General features: G+C 46.5%; 1 protein-coding gene across 1 annotated transcript in view; it reads right to left on the reverse strand.

The window, feature by feature from the left end:
• Positions 1 to 95: 95 nt before the first annotated feature.
• SRP68 (signal recognition particle 68) overlaps positions 96 to 21,410 on the reverse strand; it is a 38,491-nt gene continuing 17,176 nt past the window's right edge. Inside the window, exons 9-16 of the mRNA XM_045489662.1 lie at positions 13,945 to 14,043; positions 11,576 to 11,640; positions 5,665 to 5,821; positions 4,952 to 5,046; positions 3,503 to 3,632; positions 1,855 to 1,930; positions 1,383 to 1,435; positions 96 to 898 (exon numbers count right to left, since the gene is read on the reverse strand). Coding sequence (XP_045345618.1) covers positions 671 to 898; positions 1,383 to 1,435; positions 1,855 to 1,930; positions 3,503 to 3,632; positions 4,952 to 5,046; positions 5,665 to 5,821; positions 11,576 to 11,640; positions 13,945 to 14,043 — 903 coding nt within the window. The 3' untranslated portion in view covers positions 96 to 670. The remainder of the gene's footprint in view (positions 899 to 1,382; positions 1,436 to 1,854; positions 1,931 to 3,502; positions 3,633 to 4,951; positions 5,047 to 5,664; positions 5,822 to 11,575; positions 11,641 to 13,944; positions 14,044 to 21,410) is intronic.

Below are 21,410 nucleotides of genomic sequence, written 5' to 3' on the forward strand. Positions count from 1 at the left end.
GCCCTATCTGGCCTCGGACATGGCCGAGTTGCCACAAGTCGGGGTACACTTGACAGGACGGGATGGGTGAGGACACGTAAAAAATGGGCACAGTCTCCAGCATCTTTGCCTTTTAATATAAGATTTGTTTTCATCATTTCTGAGTGTAACACATTTCTTCTAAAAATAGAGCTCTTTGCTTGTTCTGAAACTTAACTTCCACTAGGAGGTGACAGGGAATAAGGCTGACCGTAATTTTGGGGTGACGCTGCCAGTGTTTCCTGGTCACAGACCCCTCACGGACTCTGGATGCTCACAGCGAGGAGGAGTCCATTTCAAATCCATGGTACTGAAGAAACATGACAGAAAGTTCCGAGCTCCCATCCATGCCTGGCGTGGACCCACCCGAACGCGGCTGACACGTGGCCAGATGGCAACGGCCCTTCCTCCAGGAGGTGCGGACACAGGGATCCCGCACACGTCCACCGGAAGACAGCAGGGTCCCCTTCTAGCACACCGGTTAAGAATGTAAGTGCACAAACACATGAGACATAGGGACGCAGCGCTGAGGATGTTACACTCCGGCCCTGGGCCGATGCAGACCTGGATTTAATATCATGGAACTCGCTGGGGTTTTCTCACAATACAGATGAAGAGTGAGATTCTCCCCCTGCCCCCAAGAAGAGCCTAGTTAGCTCCTGAATCCAAAGATGCCCTTGATGTATCCAGTGAGGCCACTCTTGGTCTTCTGCTCCAACTTGTCCTCGAGGGGTGGGAAAGCCACATGGTTGAGGGCCAGGTCAAAGAACAAAGGCTTGCAAGGGATGGGTTGGAATCCTGGCGGGAAGTGCACGAGGTTGGCTTGCTTGGTCACAAGGGAAGGGTCCAAGCAGAAAGTCTCAAACCGTTCGACCAGAGGCTGGAAGGCAAATCAGAGGGAGGAACCCAGGCGTTAACCACAGGCCACCAGGGGAGCGTCATTCACTACGTGCTGAGCATCCAGTTCAGAGCCTACAGGGGCTCCCTCACTTGATCCCCACAAATCTCCTATGAGGGTGCCATCATGTTCCCATTTCATAGCGGAGAGTCACTGAAGCCTACCGAGGGTGAGCGAGGGGTGGGCCAGGACCGGGGCACAGGCCTACCGGACGTCCCAGGCAGAGCTCCCAGCCAGTGGAGCTGCTCTGCACAGTACACGTTCCTACACCACACCACACGCTCCTTATCTGGGCCCACCTAGCTGGCGCTAACCTTACCCAAGCAGCTCTGAGGTCTCTGAGTAAAAGAAGGGAGACAAGTTTGGTGTTTACTTAGAAGTTAAGGGTCCTCTGCTCTGTGACCGAGCACACATTCCTAGTGAGTTATGAATCCTACTCTTCATTCCTCAAAAGCCCCAGACGTACCTTGTTATCCTTTACTTGGGAGGCAGTCTCCGTTTGGTGGGAGTCACTTGCATCTGAAAGTTGCATAGGGACTCCGTAAGAAGAGACACTTAACACACCACAGTCACAAATGACACCTGTCACACGTATGGGTTCTAAATCCCAAGAGCCAACATGTGGGGAAGTTAGCCCTCTCCTTCCTGGGCCAAACTCTGCTAAGCACTGCAGACAAGCACATGATAAACCCAGAAGTAACGTCAGCCCGGTGGAGCTCCCACGGCCGTACGAAAATTACTAGGGAGAAGAGACGGCCTAACAGTTTCTCTAAATTCTTCTACACAGTTTGATGCCTTCATGTGGCAGATGTAACAGCAGAGAAAAAGAAAAATCTTACAGATTAACCAAAACAGTAGTGTACGGGGTGGCAGAGAGGAGGGATGGCAGCGAAGGAAATTCGGGAACACAGTCAGCAAAGCACAGGCAAGTGGCTCACCCAGGATCGCTGCCGCCTGCAGAGAACACTTCTCTGACCTCACTTGTGTGATGAGCTCTTGAACGTCAGGCAGGTCCTGTTAACGAATCACAAAACAGGTTCTCACGAGCCAGGGCCAGCTCAGAGACGGGCACCAAACTAACCTGACTGCGCTAAGTGATCCCACTGGTATTTTCGTAGGCTTGAGACTTTATAAATGGTTTGCCCTATTAGAAAACAAAACACTAGCTTGGGGTGCATGGCTGGCTCAGTCTGTGGAACGAGCAACTCAGTCTCAGGGTCATGAGTTCAAGCCCCACTTAAAAAACGAAACAAAAACTAGCTTGTTTCAAACAGGAAACGCTATGCCGTGGCTTAAGTAACATTGCCCGGAGAGAGTTGTGATAATAACAATAAATAAGCAGATCAGACGCTAAATGCACGATGGGCCAGGCTGTGCTGAGCAGTTCACATAACTGCTAATTCCATCTTTGCAATAATCCTGACATAACCTGCACTCCCCTTTACGGAGGAGGAGACTGAAGCATAGGGGGGCCACAGAGCAGGCTGCAGTCTCACGCCCGGCAAAATTCGGAATGATCTGAATCCTCCCGCCTCCATTCCCAGACTTCGGTCAGACGGGCATTTGTAAATGCCTCTTCCTCCTGGGATAACTGTCCACAGAGTCTGCTTCCACATCCCAAGGACATCCCATGGTTACACTGCCACCGTGCTGGTCACACGCGCCCCTCCCCCACCCCCCCCACTCCTTCCTCTCTCTCCACCTTCACCGGAGGACCTGCTCCTTCCTGCTCGCCAGCCTGTGACTGCGACAAAACCACAAGCTCTCTGAAGGCAGAAGCCAGGTGTGCACGTTACCCTGGAACCCAGCACTGTTCTGAGGGAAGGGGCGGGTGCTTGGGGAGCAGTGGGTCCCGCCATGGGTAGTCCCGGCTTGCCTTTCCAAGTAGGCTCCACCAGTAAAATGTGCCTGGATTCCTTGGCCCGGCCAATGCTGTGATCTCCACTTCATCCCAGCAGTCCACAGCTTAAGAAGCTAGCTGTCATTCAACAAGCAGTAATACGAACCAAACCACCAGGTACTTTCCACAGGCAGGCCAGCTTCGAGGAGGTACACCCAGATTGCCTGGGGGACTCGCTAAAATGCAGATTTAAACCAAGCAGGCTTGGAGTGGGGCCTGAGAGTCTGCATTTCTAGTAAGTTCCCAAATGCTGCTGCTGGCACAGGCACACTGTGTGTGGAAAGGTTTCGTCGGTGGTTCTCAACTTGGCTGTGTATCACGATCACCGAGGGGCTTTAAAAAATCCCGGTGCCCACCCTAAACACCACACTGATTAGAACCAGCATCTCTTGGGGTGGGACTCAGCCACCTTTTAATAATCTTCCCAGGTGACTGTAACACGTAGCTGAGTCTGAGAAGTGTACTTCAGCTTTATTTGAACCAGGGAATGGCATTCCTTGTTAGCACGTGAGTCCACGTGAGGCCTGGAACGCTGCCAGGAGTTACAGCCTGCGGCTCCCGGGCCCTCGGGGGCACACTACGTCCCACGGCGGACCAGGCAGGACCAACCCGAGGAGGGGCCTCGGCCCCCACGGAGCCTCACAGCACAACTTCTCTGGGCCCGGAAACAAGGACCAACGACTCACCTTTAGGCTGTTCTTGAAGGCTCCGGCGTCAGAATTTACTTCACTTGCATATTTCAGGACTCTGTCATACAGGACAAGGGCTTCGCTCCACTTCTTCACCAACACATAGGACTGAGCGATGAAAAAACACCTGAGGGGAACGGGAAAGAGCCAGAGTATTCTAGAGCAACAGTTACCTGAGATGAAGGCTTTCCTTCAAGTTAAGGCTAAGTTTTACATTTGGAAACAGGTTTGTTTTTTAAATTTTTTAAATCTTTATTTATTTTTGAGACAGAGAGAGAGAGACAGAGAGAGAGAGAGAGAGAGAGAGAGAGAGAGAACGAGTGGGGGAGAAACAGAGAGAGAGGGAGACACAGAATCTGAAGCAGCTCCAGGCTCCGAGCTGTGAGCACAGAGCCCGACGTGGGGCTCGACTCACAAACCTTGAGATCATGACTTGAACTGAAGTCGGTTGCGTAACCGACTAAGCCACCCAGGCACCCCTGCAAACAGGTTTCTTAACCTCAGGGTCACTGCACACAAGATCCCGACTCCTCATCACTGCATAGTGACCCTGACATCCTCCACCCGGGCTTGCCGGGCTAACCTAGACTCTTCCCTGCCACCGCCGGTGACAGTGCAGGTCCTACTCTGTGAAAGACCCACTGTCTTTCATCTACTGTCTGACTCTGCCGCTCCCAAAGGCATGTGGCAGAAGCGGGGACAGGCACGAAGGAGGAACGCTGCCTGGCTCAAATATGAAATCCACCCACCATGCACACGTCCGGGCCAACTCGTTCATCCCTGCTCATTTTTTTCAAAAACCAAACCCGAGAATCCTTTTCCGAATGGAAACTACTCCACTGGGGTCAACAGGGCCTGGGGCTGCTGGTCCCTAACAGAAGGGTCCACGTGGACCAGGAGGAGGGGTGACAAGTGCGACGATGAGGCACGCTAGAGAGTTAGCGCTAGGGCATGAGAGCCAGAAGGCGGGGCACAATTTCACAACCGACGCTATTCTGCCATCCTGTCCATGCCCATCTTGCTCCACACTGCCCACCTCCAAGTTATAAATAACACGATTCACTTAAAAAACAAAACAAAACAAAACAGAGGCTTTAGCTTTCTCCCAATCCAATTCAGGTTCTGCTCTGGTTCTGTTAACTAAACCCTTCCTACATCTGTCCCTTTTCCACTGGGAGGAAGGAGGGGAGAGGAGGGAGAAGACCTTTAGCAGGGGCTCCCCCATCCCCCTCACCCCATCCAAAGAGCAAACAAGGTACACTGGAAACTCCCAGCCAGCACCTTCAGCAAAGACGTCCCCTGAGCACGCTGGGCTAACTGTTCTGACCGCGGGCCAGGTAGGCATACAGCCAACAACCCAATCTTCTCGAGTCTGGTCCACGCTCCCAAGGCTTCCAGAAACAGCACGTGGCACAGGGGAGCCCCATCCACCTCATGGGACCTTACCTGTAAGCCTTGAACACCAGCGTCCTCAGGCCTATCTCCTTCTGGAAGGCTCTGTCCTCCTCTAAGCCAGGAAGCTGGAGCAATTCCACCAGATTCTGTACAAGAGAGGCAACAAGAGAACTCATGAAGAGCAGGCCTCTGACTGGGTTTTTGACAGGAAACCCTGTAAAAAACACACGTGGGCAAGGAGAGCCCGGGCCAGGAATGACGGGAAGGTCTGCGAAGGGAAGCTTGGCAGCAGCCACGCCTGGTGTCACCGCCGCCCCCTCTCTGCTACTGAAAGCCCGCTTGTCCTTTACGCCCCTGCTCACATCTCCCCTCCCGGACCAAGTCAGCTAGAGGAGGTCTCTTGCCTCCTTCATTTCAGAGCAGCTCTCCGTTTGGCATCTCCCACAGAGGCCTGGTTTGTGTGCACGTGTCTCTTGATCTTACTCACCGGCCAACTCCCAGGGGGCTAAGCCGGCGTGGCCTCAGGGGGTCCCACGGCCTGTGGGGGAGGATCTCGCACAGATAACACCTAAGAGGTCACTGGCCTCCACACATCAGCACATGGCCTGTCGAGGCCCAGACTGCTGAGCTGGTAGAACGAGACCCTTTTTCCCGAGACACTAACAGCTGCTGCCTGTCACACCCCCTTCACTGTGCAAAGCCGAGTCGTTCTGTGTCCAACATGCAAAGGACGGGCCCTGGCTTCCCTAGTGCTCGTGGGTCACCTGCAGGATGATGTCATAGAGGCGGATCAGATCCTGGGGCCGCGGGGAGCGCTTGCTGTCGTCTTCCGGCTGCTGCTGCAGCAGTGCCTTCTGAAGACCTTTAGCCATGTTCTCGTTCCGCTTGATGGCCGTTGACAGCTTGATGTAAGTCAGGTAGCTGGAATGTACCACACGTCAGCTCAGGTTATGCTCAGAGAAGCTGGCGTTCTGAGAAGAGCACTGGACCACAAGTTGGGACTGACCTAGGGGAAGGGCGTGGGGCGAGGGCGTGTCACACAGTAGGGCCATTTGGCCTGGGCCTCAAGCTCAAGGGGCCCACGATTCTGGCTGCTGTTCAGTGGCAAATCTGCGGCGAGCCAGTATGAGACCTTACGATGAAATCTGATTTTAGCTTGAATTATATCCCCTGTTTCTTTCTTAAAGAGCCACAAAGCTACTAACTTCAGGAGTCACTGTTAGTCCTTGAGATGATCCATGGACGGCAAGCTCGTCCCCGGAGCAAGGATTAATGACGTGCTGGCCCACACTACGAGGACACTGAGCTTGTACGACAGCTGCTCCTACTCATCCGATGACCTTCTCTTCTCAGAAAATACTAAGGGACAACTTCTCTGGATGGTTATGTGTACTGAACACACGTACACACCGGAGACTATGCCTGCTTATTGTAACTGGACCGCCTGGAAAATCTCTTTTAATACTTGGGGATATAAATGTGGTAACAATCGAAGACTGTTTAAAATGTATTTAGAGGGGGAAAGTATTTGGGCCTCTAGATCTCTGTCTTACTCTGGCAGAAGACTGGAGGCATCCCTGGGAGAGGACACAGCCTGGGGACAGGCACACAGGCATAGCTGAGGTCAGGATTCCACAAAGAACGCTGGGGATTACGAGACTGTCAAGTCCTAGGTGCTGCCCCCTAGCCTTCCCCTACTCGGCTTGTAGGATAAGAGCTGCTGGTACATTCTGGGGATCTGACCCACCCAAGAAAACACCCTCCGAGATTTTGGAGTCAGGGTCCCGGATGAAAAGGCAGAACCAGAACGTCTGTAGCGAAGCCCAAGCTGATGAGCCCCACCCACAAGTGGAGTTCCCACCAGACAAGGTACATTTTTTAACAGATGTCGAACACCACATAAAGAAAACATCTAATAAGGCAGAAGAGGCCAAAACCAAGGGGGACAAACAGCAACTTGGAAGAATCAGACTTGGCAGGAAGAAGAGGGAGGGAAAACTTTCTGGTCATAAGCTTAGAAAGAGACACTAAGCTTATGGGACACCTGGGTGGCTCAGTTGGTTAAGCATCCAACTTGATTTCGGCTCAGGTCATGATCTCATGGTTTGTGGGATCAAGCCCCCATTGGGCTCTGTGCTGACAGCACAGAGGCTGCTTGGGATTCTCTCTCTCTCTGCCCCTCTCCCACTCGTACTCTCTCTCTCTAAATAAATAAATAAATAAACATTAAAAAAAGAGAAAGAGACACTATTTAAAAAAATCAATATTCAAACAATACACATAAGCTCTTAGAAATTAAAATGGTATGAGAAATGAGGAAGCTTGTAAGGAAGCCAGCTGGGAGGGACCAAAGGAAGAGCGCGGGCCATCGTGGGAAGGGGTAGGAAATACCTAAATCCAACACACTCATGTCATTTAGAGACGCAGAGGTAAATACCAAGAGACTTTGTTTAAAGAATGATAAGGGACAATCCCTATCAAAACAACACGAGCATTCTTCACAGAGCTAGAACAATCAATCCTAAAATTCTAATGGAACCAAAAAAGACCCTGAACAGCCAAAGCAATCTTGAAAAAGAAAACCAAAGCTGGAGGCATCACAATCTTGGACTTTAAGACATATTACAAAGCGGTAATCAAGACAGTATGGTACTGGCACAAAAACAGACACTCAGAACAATGGAACAGAACAGAAAACTCAGAAACGGACCTGCAAACATATGGCCAAGAAATCTATGAAAAAGCAGGAAAGAATATCCAATGGAATAAAGACAGTCTCTTCAGCAAATGGTGCTGGGAAAACTGGACAGCGACATGCAGAAGAATGAACCTGGACCACTTTCTTACACCACACACAAAAATAAATTCAAAATGGATAAAAGACCTAAACCAAGACAGGAAGCCATCAAAATCCTAGAGGAGAAAGCAGGCAAAAGCCTCTTTGACCTCAGCGGCAGCAACTTCTTACTCAACATGCTCCAGAGGCAAGGGAAACAAAAGCAAAAATGAACTACTGAGTTCTCCATCAAAATAAAAAGCTTCTGCACAGCGAAGGAAACAATCAGCAAAACTAAAAGGCAAGCAGAGGAATGGGAGAAGATATCTGCAAACGACATATCAGATAAAGGGTTAGTATCCGAGATCTATAAAAAACTTATCAAACTTAACACCCAAAAACCAAATAATCCAGTGAAGAAATGGGCAAAAGACATGAATAGACACTTCTCCAAAGAAGACATCCAGATGGCCGACACATGAAAAAATGCTCCACATCACACATCATCTGGGAAATACAAATCAAAACCACAATGGAAGGGCGCCTGGGTGGCTCAGTCGGTTAAGCGTCCGACTCCAGCTCAGGTCATGATCTCGCGGTCCATGAGTTTGAGCCCCACATTGGGCTCTGTGCTGACTGCTCAGAGCCTGGACCCTGTTTCGGATTCTGTGTCTCCCTCTCTCTCTGACCCTCCCCCATTCATGCTCTGTCTCTGTCTCAAAAATAAATAAACGTTAAAAAAAAAAAACAAAAAAGGGGCGCCTGGGTGGCGCAGTCGGTTAAGCGTCCGACTTCAGCCAGGTCACGATCTCGCGGTCCGTGAGTTCGAGCCCCGCGTCGGGCTCTGGGCTGATGGCTCAGAGCCTGGAGCCTGTTTCCGATTCTGTGTCTCCCTCTCTCTCTGCCCCTCCCCCGTTCATGCTCTGTCTCTCTCTGTCCCAAAAATAAAAAAACGTTGAAAAAAAAAAAAAATTAAAACAAAAACAAAAACAAAAAAAAAACCCACAATGGATACCACCTCACTCACACCTGTCAGAATGGCTAGCATTAACAACTCAGGCAACAACAGATGTTGGCGAGGATGTGAAGAAGGAGGATCTCTCTTGCACTACTGGCGGGAATGCAAACTGGGGCAGCCACTCTGGAAAACAAAATGAAGGTTCTCCAAAAAATTAAAAATAGAACTACCCCATGACCCAGCAATTGCTGTACTATGTATTTATCCACGGGATACAGGTGTGATGATGTTTCGAAAGGGCACATGCACCCCAATGTTTCTAGCAGTGCTACTGACAATAGCCAAAGTATGGAAAGAGCTCAAATGTCCAACGATGGATGACCGGATAAAGAAGACAGGGCATACATGCACAATGGAGTATTACTCGGCAATCAAAAAGAATGAAATCTTGCCATTTGGAACTACGTGGATGGAACTTGAGGGTATTATGTTAAATGAAATTGGAAAAAGAGAAATATCATACGACTTCACTCATATGAGGACTTTAAGATACAAAACAGATGAACATAAGGGAAGGGAAGCAAAAATAATATAAAAACAAGGAGGGGGGCAAAACATAAAAGACTCTTAAATATAGAGAACAGGGCTGCTGGAGGGGTTGTGGGAGGGGGGATGGGCTAAATGGGGCATTAAGGAATTCATTCCCGGAATCACTGTTGCACTATATGCTAACTAACTTGGATGTAAATTAAAAAAAAAAAAAAAAGGACAAGTGGCTGCTTCTGAGAAATGGGAAAGATCATGAGATGGATTTTCCTAAAGCTTTTCAGAAAAATGAGATTCTCAAAACAAAGTATTATTGAGAGTGGTAAAGGAATTTAGATACATCTTTACAAAGTTTTATGAAAATACAACAGCTAATTGATTCCTGCTGTCAATTTACCCCAAAGCTGGCTAATTTAAATCCAGAGTCCTGGTACCAGCTAGTTAAAAAAAAAAAAATTTTTTTTTTAAATGTTTGTTTATTTTTGAGAGAGAGAGACAGAGTGCGAGTGGGGAAGGGCAGAGAGAGAGAGAGAGAGAGAGAGAGAGAGAGAGAGAGAGAGAGAGACAGACAGACAGACAGAATCTGAAGCAGGCTCCAGGTTTTGAACTGTGAGCACAGAGCCTGACATGGGCTCAAACCCACGATCCGCAAGATCATGACCTGAGCCGAAGCTGGACACTTAACTGACTTAGTCACACAGGCACCCCATCCACGGTCATGGTACCAGCTAGATGTGCAAGTGGGAGAATGGATTCAAAGGCACGGAGGCATCACAATTGGAAGGTTTTCTGAGTCCTGTTGAAGCTCAGGGTCTTTTCAAGGATAGGAAGTTGGATCAACTCCTGACTCCTGACTCTCTGTGGCTGTTAACTACAAACACGCTCCCTAACCTCCTGGGCCTTGGCTTTCTCACAGAACTGCTGCGATACAGGACATCAAAGAGACGTTCTTGTTCGATACCCCTCCGAGTCATCTGGCACTCAATTTGACATTCACGTAATATTGAATTCTCTAATGTAGACAGAGGGTGTTTGCACAGTTTTGTTTTCAAAAAAAAAAAAAAAGGGAGGGGTTAGGGGAATGGCTGAAAATAGAGCCAAGTTCACTAAAAAAGTTACGAGCAACAACTAAGTAATTAAGATTTCAAGGTCACATGGGGTAGAGAATCTGAGAAGCGCAGTGTTCCCAGGTCACTTCACTTCTCCCCATGAAGTTCCAAAAAGGTCACTCTTCCTTCCATACTTCTTCTGTGAAAGAAAATGAGCCATACCTTAAAAAAAAGTTAACCCGACAAAGTGATTTAAAAACGTATTATGAAAGAGCAAAGGGACAGAAAGAGTCCAGCTACGTCTGAGGAAAAACCCGGCGGGGGACCTGCTCCACCAGACACCAAGGCTTACTACAAAGTCACAGGAAATCATAGTACTGGTGTGAGTACAGAAAATAAATCAGCAGAGCAGAAGAGGGTCCAAAAAAGAGCACGTGAGGAGAAAACGGGATGCATGCCTGACCGAGCTGGCACTGTAGGTTAGTGGGGGAAGGATGGCATAGTCAATTAATTGTAATGGAACAATCTATCATCCTAACGGAAAAAAGGTGAAGCAGATCCTTATGCTGCACTCAAAATAAACTCAATATAGAATTCAACTTAAGTTGAAATTGAACTTAAATGTAAAAGGGATGATGGAAAACATTCAGAACACGGAGAGTAACTTTAGGAGTCTGGCACGAGGAGGAGAGTGGTTACCTGTAGAAGAGAGGGAGGAATAACCAGGCTGGGGCCACAGGGAGCTTTGGAGTTACTAGCTGTATTCTCGTTCTTTTTTTTTTTTATTTTTGGGACAGAGAGAGACACAGCATGAATGGGGGAGGGGCAGAGAGAGAGGGAGACACAGAATCGGAAACAGGCTCCAGGCTCTGAGCCATCAGCCCAGAGCCTGACGCGGGGCTCGAACTCACGGACCACGAGATCGTGACCTGGCTGAAGTCGGACGCTTAACCGACTGCGCCACCCAGGCGCCCCAGTGTATTCTCGTTCTTAACATACGACACTTAAAATTATACGGGTCACAGAATAACATACAAATGCAGTATATATACTCTTTTCCTTTTTCTTTTTTTCCTAAGTAGGCTTCACACTCAGCGCAGAGCCCAATGCGAGGCTTGAACTCACAATCCTGAGATCAAGACCTGAGCTGAGATCAAGGGTTGGACACTTAATCAACTGAACCACCCAGGCGTCCGGTATATATACTCTTATGATAAAACGTGCATACGTTTGTTAGTGTTATTTACTATATAATAGTAAAATACACATAAATGTTACATATACTCTTTCATTCCAATGATATATTTTACTACATTGTGAAAAAGTAAAAAAATGACAGCCCTTACCTGTGCAGGTACTGAAGATTAGATACCTTCCCCGACTCCCCCTCAAGGGTGTAATCTCTCTGTTTCTGCGGAAAGCAATAAAGGTAAAGGTAAAACAGCCGACCCTGTCCTTGGCTCTGGCCCCTCATTCCATGGTGTGGTCCCCAAAGTGCCGTGGAGCACAGGCACAAGCTCTAGTAAATTAGGGATCTTTAAATATCAAAGATCTCCTGGGCATATTCTAGAACAGCAGGGCCACTCGGTTGTCACCAGCACCTGAAAACTGGACTTAAGTAAAAGAATTCAGAGTTATGGCCAGTCAGGCTTCCTGTCCACCGCTCCCAGTGTCCAGACCCAAAGCATGAACAACAGACAGTCCACAGCCCATGGCTCCATTTTAGGGTCTGCACCTCGGATGCGCGTTCTGAGATCCAAACTCTGGGCTATCAGCTCAGCCTTTCGTGGTTGGCTGAACAATGGCTCCTACAGACGTGAACATCCTAACCCCAGGACTTGTGAAGGTGTTACCTCACATGGTAAGAGATGTGAAGAAGTTAAGGATGTCTTAATCAGCCTGGATTATCCAGGTGGGCCCAGTGTAATTACAGGCTCCTTCTAAGAGGGAGCCAGGAGGGCCGGTGACAGAGACAAGGTATTGGGACTGAAGCAGAGGTCAGAGAGGAGTGAAGGGGCCAAGCTGCTGGCTTTGAGCATGGAGGAAGGGGCCACAATGCAAGAAATGTAGGTGGTCTCTAGAAGTTGAAAAACGCCTTCTCTGGAATGCTGAGAATGGATTCCTCCCCTAGAACTTCCAAAGGGATGCAGCCTACGAACCAGTCTTACACTAAAGGCCATCTGAAGGTGGGAGAGAATTAGATGTGTGTTTTTCAAAACCACTAAGCTTGTGGTAATGTTACAGCAGCCACAGGAAACTAAGACACCTTGGTATCACCATATTCACCACACGCTGTGAGGGGTCCCTGCAACTGCTGTGGGTTCAAGGTGAATGATGGAGGGCGGGGCTCTGTATATACCTATTAAGTGGATGAAGAGAAGTATAAAATACAAAGGTGGCTTAATGATAAAGGAAACAGGTCCACAGCCTAACAGATATTTATTAATGTTTTTTACTCAAAGCACCACGGCAGACGCTAAAATATAAACTTGCTTTTAATATGCTTATAATCTTGAAAAAACGTATTTAACAAAGTAAATATAAAACAATACATAAGATGTTAAAAGGTAATTCTTGGCAAAGTACCAAACAAAAATTACAGCCACAAGTGCTAGATGTTTAGAACACGGGGAGACCTTTATGGGCCAGGACGGTGCAGGCAGGCTTCCCAGAAATGGTGAGCTCTGAGCCGGACACTGAACACCAGGGCGGGGTTTGGACAGGTGAAGAGGAAGAGGAGGGACAAGCCAGGTGTGAGCAGGGAAAGGAGAAAAGGGTAGGAATGCACGGAGGCGGGAAAGGCCTACTAACAAGATGGTGAATACAGCAGCTTGAGGCACAGGACCCAGAGGGGAGCAGCAAAGTACAATCTGGAAATGGAAAGGCCCAGAATCCAGCTCACGGAGTTGGAACTGCACTTGCTAGACCAGTGAGCTCTCAAGCAGGGTGCACACAACCCAACGAATGTGGTATAAGAAGAAAATGAGAACTTCTACTTATGTTTACCTCATTCCTATTAAATAATAAATTATATATTTACAAATAAGCCTATCAGAGGTACATGCTCAATTTTACTTACTGGGTGCACTAGTACAAAAGTTTGGAGACCACTGCTCTAGAACTGGGAGTATCATTGGGTTTTTCAGTGAGACAGTGACATGGGATCAAGAAAGATCCCACTTTTTGCTACCAGCAGGAAAGACCTTGGAGAACTGAACCCAGACCAAGATGGTAAAGAACAGTCAGACCTCTGTGGCAGTCTAAGACGTAAGGCTAATCAGAAACGGGGTCGGGGTGGGGGTGGGGGGGTGGACAAGTGGAGACAGAAGTCACAAAGAGAGTTAGCAGGGTTGCTGGTGATATGAAGAGATAAAAATGGTTCCAAGGTTTTCAGCCCAGATGCCCGAAAGAATCACAGTGATATTAAAAAAGGGAGCACTGGAGAATTAATTACCTGGAGCTATGAACTTGAGACCAAAGGCTTAATATGAACCCATTAAGAGGAAGAGGATGGAGAGAAAAATCTCTCAACCTGATGGGAGTTCACAGGCATCTGTTTGTCAGCAGACCACCACAGCTAAAAATACCATGGCTAAGAGTCCCTGCACTCAGACCACTGGACCCCCTGCCCCACTCCCACACTGAGAATGAGACACACAGACTGAGAAGGACCTCAGCCCCGAGCAAGAGCCTGGGGCCCAGATGAGAGTCCTACCTGATCTGGCTTGAGCTCTTCTCGAACGGCCTGGATAGCGTCCCGACACTCACTGAGCATGGATTCAAACAGACGCTCCTTGGTTTCTTCGCTTTCAGCCTACACGAAGACGGAATGAAGTAAAAGATTTTCTTCTGAGTAAGCCACAGTACTCTAATGGGAGGAGGGCATAACAGTGCCTTGATTCCCATTACACATTGAACACACACATCCGAAACACCCTAAATCACAGACCATTTCAATTGTCACTCTTCTCCACCATATAAGATTTTTCTTACAGTCTTTCTCATTATTCGTATGGAAATGGAATTTTATATATATTCACATATAAACATAACGCGAACATACTGAGAAAGAATCTGCATAACTGATCTGAAACTGTCAAACGATAGATGCTTTAAATTTTTTCCTATCACAAAACTTTCTACCACTTTCTTCCCACACTCCTACCTCTGCTCAGGACCTGCGTCTGACATCCTTGAAGCACAGCACACCCCACACTGAAACACAGCACGCCAGGACAAATGGTCTGAAACTCTACTGTGCGCCAGCAGAATTGCCCTTACAAATGTAACCCCAAGACTCGCTGATTCTGGATTTCTATTAGGTCCAAGCAAGTGAGTAACAGTGCCAACCAATACCCAATTAAAAATATATTTCTCTTGAGTATCATACGAAGCTCCCTTCACCACAGAAATCTTGCACCCTGATATTCCCTGTGGCTATGCTGAGGCTGACAAGCACTCCACGACAGTCTCTGTACCAGTTCAAGGGTGTGGTTACCCCTCTGCCAGCCAGCAGGGATAAGGGAAAAGTGATTCATGAACTGAGTACCTGCCAAACCACATTACCATTGTAAAGAATCTGATTGAGCAGGTAGGAATGGATGACAGGCAGAAAGGAGATGGACTGGTGTTACAGGCAGACCCACTGTGACTTTAAAACATCAACACTCCATTATTATATTTGACTTTCCACAGATACATCCAATCTAATCTCTTGACATTCAACTGACCTTTAAGCCCAAAAGAAAAAACCCAGTACTACCCACTCCTTGAAGAGGCTGGAAGGGGCTTATAGAAAAACCTTTTCTTCTCTTGAGAACTCTTATGTTTTTCCTGGTTTCCCGTGGGAAAAAAAAAAAAAAAAACAACAAAAAACGTCCTTATGAATTACCCAATATAAATCAAACATACTTTTCTACTTATATTGACTTTCCTGTTGATCACTAACTTAGGAAAGAATCAAGGGCACATTCTGTGAGGGGGCACCTGGCTGGCTCAGTCAGTAGAGCACATAACTCTCAATCTCGGGGCTGTGAGTTCGAGCCCCATGTTGGGTGTAGAGATTATTTATTTATTTTTAAGTTTTTATTTATTATTTGTTTTCATCTTTATTTTTGAGAGAGAGACACACACAGAATCCAAAGTAGGCTCCAGGCTCTGAACTGTCAGCACAGAGCCCGACGCGGGGCTTGAACCGCAAACTGTGAGATCGTGACCTGAGCCGAAGTCGGACACTTAACCGACTGAGCCACCCAGGCGCCCCAATAAAACACTCTTAAGCAGCACCTCAAGTTAGCAAGATCCTCTGCAATAACTGAATCAAACCTGCTGGCCAAAGGTTTTGAAGTGTGAACCCTGTGGGCTGGGGCGGCCACATAACAGTTAACAACCGGAGTAAGTCCTGTAGACACACTTGCCACCGACCACGACCATGCACGAACCCCCAGCCACACTGTTAGCAGGCAGGGTGAGCCTGTGCGTCCAGCACCGTGTCGGGGGAGGGTTTCGCCTTTTCGGGCAAAAGGTATATGAAGTTAAGAGAAGAGCAAGCCTTGTTTCGCCAGCTACCTAGGAGCGGTCTGCCTTCCTGTAGAGAGAGCGTGGCACAAGTAACTAAAACGATGCAAAATGCTCGGCCTCTTTACTGCCGTGGGTCACCCCGTTCCCTCTGAGTAAGGACACCTCGGCACCAAGGTGCTGAACACAAGCAAACTTTCCCACTGCTCCCACGAAAGCCTCCGTTCCAGCAGGAGTTTTACAGAAGCCTTAAACCACATTGCAGGAAAAAGCCCACGGCAAGGGAGGGCCCGCGGTCACACAGCACAGTGACTCAGAGATCGCTAATCTCTGCAGCAGAGCTTCTCAGGGTTCGCCCGGGACTGGGCAAGAGGTCTCCAAACAGAAAGGCTGAAACGTACTTTGCTACTTTCACCCGCATTTATAAGCCTATCTGGGAGGCTAACAGCCCTGAAAAGACAATGGGACAAGATCCACCCTCCGTGGAGAGGCAGGATTCCTCAGGGTGAGGATCCCCTCACGTCTGCCATGGAACCAACAAGAACGTGCTCCTGTACTCAAGTGGCAACCTCCCTGCCTAAGAATCTGTGTAGGCCTGCACCTTTTCCAGGTGTGCCTATGAGACAGAGAAACCTTAAGCCCAGAAGTAATGTGTTACTCGGACCTAATAAACTAAAAAAATTCTAATCAGTTTTTATAGAACTTGGGACACCCCAGGATGTGCTTTTCGACAGCCTCAAGACATGTCTCAGGGCCATGTACACGTGCAGAGGAAAAGCAGCTGCTGTGTATCCTGGGGTAGAGACCAGACCCCCTGCTATTCAAAAGGGCTTCCAGACTGTTTTCACTGGTCTACAAAGACTGCTGGAAGGTGGCGGTGTGACTAAGAGACTGACAAGACGAGTCTGACCACATTCTGCACTGCACCTGCAGGAGAACCAAGGGGATGGGACCAAGCCTTCCCCAGGCCACTAGGGGCCAGGAAACAACACATGGAAATCTGCTAAAGGAGGAGAACACAAATCTCCCTTAAGGGACAGATTTAAAAAAAAAAAAAAAAAAAAAAGAGAAGGGGACAAATGGTCTCCCTTCCACTCATACTTTAAAATATTAACCATGACCCGAGGATAAGACTCATCAAACCTGCCATCCTCCCCAAAAGAGCTGCCTGACAACATTTTCACAATGCAACCGCCAGTGACAATTCAGGTATGATTAAGTATTAACAAAACAAAACAGAAACAAATTATAAAGTAAGACAATTATTTAGCACACGAAGACGTAAAGTCTGGCTCAGGAGACCAAGAATGTTGCAACTGGATTTTGGCAGTGGATTTATTCTCTGCTCTAGTCTTTTTGGTCTAACACTCTATCTCCCTGAATTATTTCTTCCTTTCAGGCTTTTCAGTAAACCGCTGTTCTAATATTTAAATGGCATAAAAGCTCTACAAGCAAACATCACTGGGCCTACCCAATTCTTGCATTCCAGTTCCTAGAGAGGGGCAACAGCAGTACTAGTTAAGAAATGCTCAAGACGTGCCTGGCCAGCTCAGTGGGTGGAGCACACAACTCTTGATCTCAGGGTTGTGGGTTCAAGCCCCACGATGGGTGTGGAGATTACTTAAAATCTTCAAGGGAAAAAACAAAAGAAAAGAAGCACTGAAGCACTGAAACCAGGAGTCCGCATCTCCAAGGCACAGCTCTTGGTTCCCAGGGCAAAGAACAGCTCCACATAATGAGAATGGGCAAGGCGGACAGGGCCTGTGTGATATCCAGCCAAATAATCTGGCAGGGGCACAAAGGGGGAAGTGGTTCTTCTTGGGATCAACCTCAAATGGCCAAAGGGTATTTTCCATAGTTAATAACCCATGTGTGATTCAATTCAATAGCCATGTAATCAGCTACAGTGCACGACCTGACATCTAAGGATTTAACTAAACTTTATTTCATACTGTACTTGAATTATTTTATTTACCCGCTAGATTTGGTCTATGTGTGACATACATTAGGCACTGAACTGTTTCTAATGTTAAAACCTTACCAGGATTCTCTGGGATTGACACACTTTTGTTCGATCAAGATCTTTTACATCTACCACATTATTTGAAGATCTCTGACATTCAGAAGTGACCCTAATGCACTACTGTAAGGTCCTTAATACCCAGAGATCGCTGTATTCACTGCAATCAGAACATCAACTAGGCACTTGACAGGGGCTAACAAACACTACACATCCTACAAACACTAAAATGATAAGGGAATATTATAAACTTAATGTCAATAAATTCAACACCGTACATGAAATTAATATATCCTTTTTAAAAATAAGATTCATCCAAAGGACACAAGATGAAACAAAATCTGAGTGCTTTATCTAATAAAAGAATTATATTTGTTGGGGCGCCTGGGTGGCTCAGTCGGTTGAGTGACCGACTTTGGCTCAGGTCATGATCTCACGGGTCGTGAGTTTGAGCCCCGCGTCGGGCTCTGTGCTGACAGCTCAGACCCTGGAGCCTGCTTCAGATTCTGGGTCTCCCTCTCTTCTCTGCCCCTCTCCCACTCATGCTCTGTCTCTACCTCAGAAATAAATTAACATTAAAAAAAAAAAAAAAAGAATTGTATTTGTTTAAAACAAGCAAAAACGGGGTGCCTGGGTAGCTCAGTTGGTTAAGTGTCTGACTTCGGCTCAGGTCATGATCTCATGGTTTGTGAATTCGAGCCCCGTATCCGGCTCTGTGGTGACAGCCTGGAGCCTGCTTTGGATTCTGTGTCTCCCTCTCTCTCTCTCTGCCCCTCCCCTGCTTGTGCTCTTTCTCTCAAAAACAAACACTAAAAAAAATTATTTTTATGGCACAAAAACACTCAGATCAATGGAACAATATAGAGAACCCAGAAATGGACTCACAAACGTATGGCCAACTGATCTTTGACAAAGCAGGAAAGAATATCCAATGGAATAAAGACAGTCTCTTCAGCAAGTGGTGCTGGGAAAACTGAACAACAACATGCAGAAAAATGAACCTGGACCACTTTCTTACACAATACACAAAAATAAACTCAAAGTGGATGAAAGACCTAAACGTTAAGACAGAAAATCATCAAAATCCTAGAGGAGAAAGCAGGCAAAAGCCTCTTTGACCTCAGCCACAGCAACTTCTTATTCAATATGTCTCTGGAGGCCAGGGAAACCAAAGCAAAAATGAACTACTGGGACCTCATCAAAATAAAAAGCTTCTGCAGAGCGAAGGAAACAATCAGCAAAACTAAAAGGCAACTGACAGAATGGGAGAAGACATTTGCAAACGACCTATCAGATAAAGAGTTAGTATTTTAAGATTTATAAAGAACTTATCAAACTCAACACCCAAAAACCAAATAATCCAGTGAAGAAATGGGAAGAAGACATAAATAGACACTTCTCCAAAGAAGACATCTATATGGCCAACCAATACATGAAAAAATGCTCAACATCACTCATCATCCAGGAAACGCAAATCAAAACCACAATGAGATACCACCTCACCTGTCAGAATGGCTAATATCAACAACTCAGGCCAACAACAGAGGATGCGGAGAAAGAGGATTTCTTGTACTGCTGGTGGGAATGCAAGCTGGTGCGGCCATTCTGAAATGGAGGGTTCCTCAAAAAACTAAAAATAGAACTACCTTACGACCCAGCAACTGCACTACTGGGTATCTATCCAAAGAATACAGGTATGCTGTTTTGAAGGGACACACGCACCCCAGTGTTTATAGCAGCACTATCAACAATAGCCAAAGTATGGAAAGAGCCCAAATGTCCATCGATGGATGAATGGATAAAGAAGATATGGTGTCGGGGCGCCTGGGTGGCTCAGTCGGTTGAGTGTCCGACTTCGGCTCAGGTCATGATCTCACAGCTCGTCAGTTCGAGCCCCGCGTCGGGCTCTGGGCTAACAGCTCAGAGCCTGGAGCCTGCTTCAGATTCTGTACCTCCCTCTCTCTCTGCCCCAACCCACTCGCATTCTGTCTCTGTCTCTCTCAAAAATAAACAAACATTAAAAAAAAAAAAAAAAAAAAAGACGTGGTGTGTACACAGACACAGACACACACACAATGGAATATTACTTGGCAAACAAAAAGAATGAAATCTTGCCATTTGCAACTACGTGGATGAAACTAGAGGATATTATGCTAAGCGAAATTAGAGAAAGACAAACATACGACTTCACCCATATGAGGACTTTAAGATACAAAACAGATGAACATAAGGGAAGGGAAACAAAATAATATAAAAACAGGGAGGAGGGGCGCCTGGGTGGCGCAGTCGGTTAAGCGTCCGACTTCAGCCAGGTCACGATCTCGCAGTCTGTGAGTTCGAGCCCCGTGTCGGGCTCTGGGCTGATGGCTCAGAGCCTGGAGCCTGTTTCCGATTCTGTGTCTCCCTCTCTCTCTGCCCCTCCCCCGTTCATGCTCTGTCTCTCTCTGTCCCAAAAATAAACGTTGAAAAAAAAAAATAAAAAAAAAAAAAACAAAAAACAGGGAGGGGGGCAAAACATAAGAGACTCTTAAACATAGAGAACAAACAGAGGGTTGCTGGAGGGGTTGTAGGGGGACGATGGGCTAAATGGGGCATTAAGGAATTTATCCCTGAAATCATTGTTGCACCATGTGCTAACTTGGATGTATGTTACAAAAAAACAAATTACAGAAAAAAAAATTTTTTTAAACAAGCAAAAACAAATTTTAAAAACCTTCCCACAAGTATCAACTCATTATGTTGTACACCTGAAAGTATATGTTTTATGTCAATTACATCCCATCCCAAAAAAGAAAACAAAAAACAAAAACTTCCTACGAAGAAAACTCCAGGCCCAATATTTTCACTAGTGAATTATAACAAGTATTTGAGAAAGGAAAATACTGATATTACAAGTATTTGAGAAAGGAAAATACTGATATTACATAAACTCTTTCAGAAACAAGGAAGGAAAATCTCCAAACTTGTTTTATGAAGTTGTGTGTAACCCTGATACCAAATTCTGAAAAAAGACATTATAAGCCACTATTCCTCATTAAAATAGATGCAAAATTCTTAAATACTACCAACTGAAATCCAGCAGTATGTAAAAAGTACAGTAATGTATCACAGCCAAGTGGGGTTACCTCAGATATACAAGATTGGTTTAACACTGAAAATTAACCAATGAAATTCACTATCTTAACATTCTTTTTTTGTACAGTTTACCCATTAACTTTTTTTTAATGATAATTTAACTCTATTTTTTATTTTTTAAAATTTACATCCAAATTAGTTAGTATATAGTGAAGCAATGATTTCAGGAGTAGATTCCTTAATGCCCCTTACCCATTTAGCCCATGCCCCCTCCCACAACCCCTACTATCTTAACAATCTTATCTTCAGCCTTTACTCTCCCAAATTGAAATTTTGGTGTTTTTTTTTTTGTTGTTTTGTTTTTTTTTTTGATGTTTAAAAAAAAACATCCTCATATGGCTCCTTCTCTCCCTTTGATTTCTTACACCCTCCAACACTCCACCATATTCCATGGAATAGCAGTTAAAAACCCATACGATCTTCCTGGCGTACCTGCACATTACAATTTTCACTGGCAGTGGGTCAAGCCTTATGTTAGGTTTTCTAATGACCCAACCTGACTGAGGTGC

This window comes from Leopardus geoffroyi, chromosome E1, assembly GCF_018350155.1.
Source record: "Leopardus geoffroyi isolate Oge1 chromosome E1, O.geoffroyi_Oge1_pat1.0, whole genome shotgun sequence".
Taxonomy (NCBI): domain Eukaryota; kingdom Metazoa; phylum Chordata; class Mammalia; order Carnivora; family Felidae; genus Leopardus; species Leopardus geoffroyi.